The 3,139-nt window shown below is 34.6% G+C and overlaps 1 protein-coding gene across 1 annotated transcript; it reads left to right on the top strand.

Moving 5' to 3' along the window:
- Positions 1-261: 261 nt before the first annotated feature.
- LOC130866996 (zinc finger protein 431-like) lies at positions 262-2,819 on the top strand. The gene is made up of 4 exons (XM_057758710.1): positions 262-295; positions 486-546; positions 1,871-2,261; positions 2,346-2,819. Exons 1-4 carry the CDS (start codon positions 262-264, stop codon positions 2,817-2,819), a joined length of 960 nt encoding a protein of 319 aa, XP_057614693.1.
- Positions 2,820-3,139: the final 320 nt, after the last annotated feature.

Genomic DNA, 3,139 nt, shown 5'->3' with positions numbered 1-3,139 from the left:
AGAAATAAAAGAATTGACTCTCCTTTTAAATTTCATTCTAAAGTGACTGTCTATGTCATGGAATAAGAGTGGGTAACACCAGAATCATACAACTGTACTTTCAAAGAAGTATGCATTCCAATGTTGCCACTGTCATGCTTACATTGTACACATGTGTGGTATATTTTTAAGGCAGTGACCTATGATGATGTGCATATCAACTTCACTGAAAAAGAGTGGGATTTGCTGGATGCTTCCCAGAAGAATCTCTACAAAGATGTGATGCTGGAGACCTACAGAAACCTCACTACTATAGGTAAAAATAAATTTCTTTCATGTTTCAAAATATGGAGACAACTTTTCCTTGGTTTATGTTGTTGTTCTGTAATTTGATTTAGAAAGAAGGAAAATGAGGTAAATAATACAGTTATAGTTCTTAGGATAATACGCTAATTATTGCACATTGTTAAATAATATAACATACATATTCTGGTACTGTATTTTAGGATACATTTGGGAAGACCATAACACTGAAGAACATTGTCAGTGTTGTAGAAGGCATGCAAGGTAAATTTTTTGTGCAAGTTTATAACAATGTGCCTCTGATGAGTTTGTAATGTGTTATGACACTTTTAAACAAAACAACAGTGTAAATAAGCACAATTTTAAATGCATTGATGGTTATTAAATTCTCACAAATACATATAGCTCAATTTCCTGTATGTGAATTGCATTTGCAAGGCATTCATTTAAGAAAAAGTCAAGGAAGCAATGACTAAACAGATTTTACCATTAACCATGAGAGCTATATTATACATCTGCAAGTCCATTTGTTTCTTGTTACTCATGACACAAAATGTATACACATTTCAGTGATTGTGAATATAGCTACAAAACTTTCTACTAAATCAATAGCCCATGGTATGCCTTGTATTACTCATATACTTTTTGTGACTGTGTTAAGTTTAATGAAAGCAGCTGTTGGAGTCAAGGATCAAGGGGCAGATGTTGTGGAGAAACCTTAATATCTATACCACAAGTCTGTGAGGAACAGAAAGTCAAACCGTGAGGATTCAATGTGGAAATCTTTTATTGACTATTCTTCCTTTCCTATATATATCATATGTTACTCTTGACACAAGAGTATGAGCATAGGGATATGGAAAGATTTAGCATACCTCTCCTTAATAACAATTAAGAAGATAAAATGTAGTTCCTATGTAGAGTATACTTGTTGAATTTGATCCAAGAATACAAAGTTAATTCATTTTCTACCATCATTGTTAATACATAAACTCACATTACAAAAAAAAAAAAAAAAACACAATGAGTTCTAGGTCTGTGCAAATACTTTTAGGTGTCTTAGTTCACTTAGCAAATGTATAATGATTCACAATATAGTAAAATTTATAAATGCAGTAAGTTTGTAAAGCACTCAGTGTATTCAGTTCTCTTCAAAAATGTAAAAAATATAATAGAAAAATATAGGTATAGATGAAAAGGTAAACCATATCACAAAGGAATTTATCATCACAAATATTTTTTGAGATGCAAAATGACCCCTAATGGGTGTACAAAACATGATTTTAAACAAAGTTATAAACCATAATGTTTGATTCCTTTTTACAATTGGAAAAAAATATGAAATTAATTCATAAAGATATGAGGTTTAACAGTGCATTGAATGTGGTGAAGCTTTTACATGTTTTAATTATCCTTGCAGGATTGAAAGAAATCAAACTGGAGCGAAGTTTTCCAAATATTCTCACTGTGCTAAAGCCTTGTCTTACAACACTCATCTTCTAAAGAATGAAAAAACACATACCGGAGAAAGATGCTCTAAAATTAAGCAATGTGATAAAACCTTTGCTTATCACAATCATCTTCAAATGCATAAAAGAACACATACTAGAGAGAAACCCTATGAATATAATCAGTGTGGTAAAGCCTTTACTCAATACAGTATTCTTCAAACTCATAAAGGAACACAAACTGGAGAAAAACTCTATGAATGTAATCAGTGTGGTAAGGCCTTTGCTCGACCCAGTGCTCATCAACTACATAAAAGAACACATACTGGGGAAAAACCCTATGAATGTAATCAGTGTGGTAAGGCCTTTGCATGTCACAGTAATCTTCAAAGGCATAAAAGAACACATACTGGAGAGAAACCCTATGAATGTAATCAGTGTGGTAAGGCCTTTGCACATCATACTTCCCTTCAATTGCATAAAAGAACACGTACTGGAGAGAAACCCTATGAATGTAATCAGTGTGGTAAGGCCTTTGCACGTCATTATGAACTTCAATTGCATATAAGAATACATACTGGAGAGAAACCCTATGAATGTAATCATTGTGGTAAGGCCTTTGCACAAAATAGTCACCTTCAGTTGCATAAAAGAACACATACTGGAGAGAAACCCTATGAATGTAATCAGTGTGGTAAGGCCTTTGCACGTCATTATCATCTTCAATTGCATAAAAGAACACATACTGGAGAGAAACCCTATGAATGTAATCAGTGTGGTAAGGCATTTGCCCAACTTGGAGGTCTTCAAATACATAAAAGAACACACACTGGAGAGAAACCCTATGAATGCAATCAGTGTGGTAAGGCCTTTGCGCAACACAGTCAACTTCAAAGGCATAAAAGGACACATACTGGAGAGAAACCCTATGAATGTAATCACTGTGGTAAGTCCTTTGCGCAACACAGTGCTCTTCAAAGGCATAGAAGATCACATACTGGAGAGAAACCGTATGAATGTAATCAGTGTGGTAAGGCCTTTTCACATCACAGTCATCTTCAATTGCATGAAAGAACACATACTGTATAGAAACCCTATGAATGCAATCAGCGTGTTAAGACCTTTGAATATCAAACTAGTCTTCACATTCATAAAAGAATGCACACTAGAAAGAAACCTTATGAGTGAAATCAGTGTGGTAAGGCTTTCATAGACCCCTGTACTCTTGAAAGGCATAAAATAACACATACTGTAGAGATAATGATGAATGGAATCTGTGGTAGGTGGAGGAAGGTCATTGGTTAATCAAGAAACTGCTTTGGCCATTTTGATAGGCCAGCCCTTAGGTGGGTGGAGTAGACAGAACAAAATGCTGGCAGGAAGAGGGAAGAGAAGCAGACGTCATTTCC

Source organism: Chionomys nivalis, chromosome 26 (assembly GCF_950005125.1).
Source record: "Chionomys nivalis chromosome 26, mChiNiv1.1, whole genome shotgun sequence".
Classification (NCBI taxonomy): domain Eukaryota; kingdom Metazoa; phylum Chordata; class Mammalia; order Rodentia; family Cricetidae; genus Chionomys; species Chionomys nivalis.
This window is presented reverse-complemented; position numbering and strand designations above follow the sequence as displayed.

Excerpts from the sequence above, each read along its gene's own strand:
- LOC130866996 (XM_057758710.1), top strand. The coding sequence starts at position 262 with ATGCTGGAGACCTACAGAAACCTCACTACTATAG. Across the intron at positions 296-485 it reads CAGAAACCTCACTACTATAG|GATACATTTGGGAAGACCAT; the intron begins GTAAAAATAAAT and ends ACTGTATTTTAG. Across the intron at positions 2,262-2,345 it reads AATGTAATCAGTGTGGTAAG|GCCTTTGCACAAAATAGTCA; the intron begins GCCTTTGCACGT and ends CATTGTGGTAAG.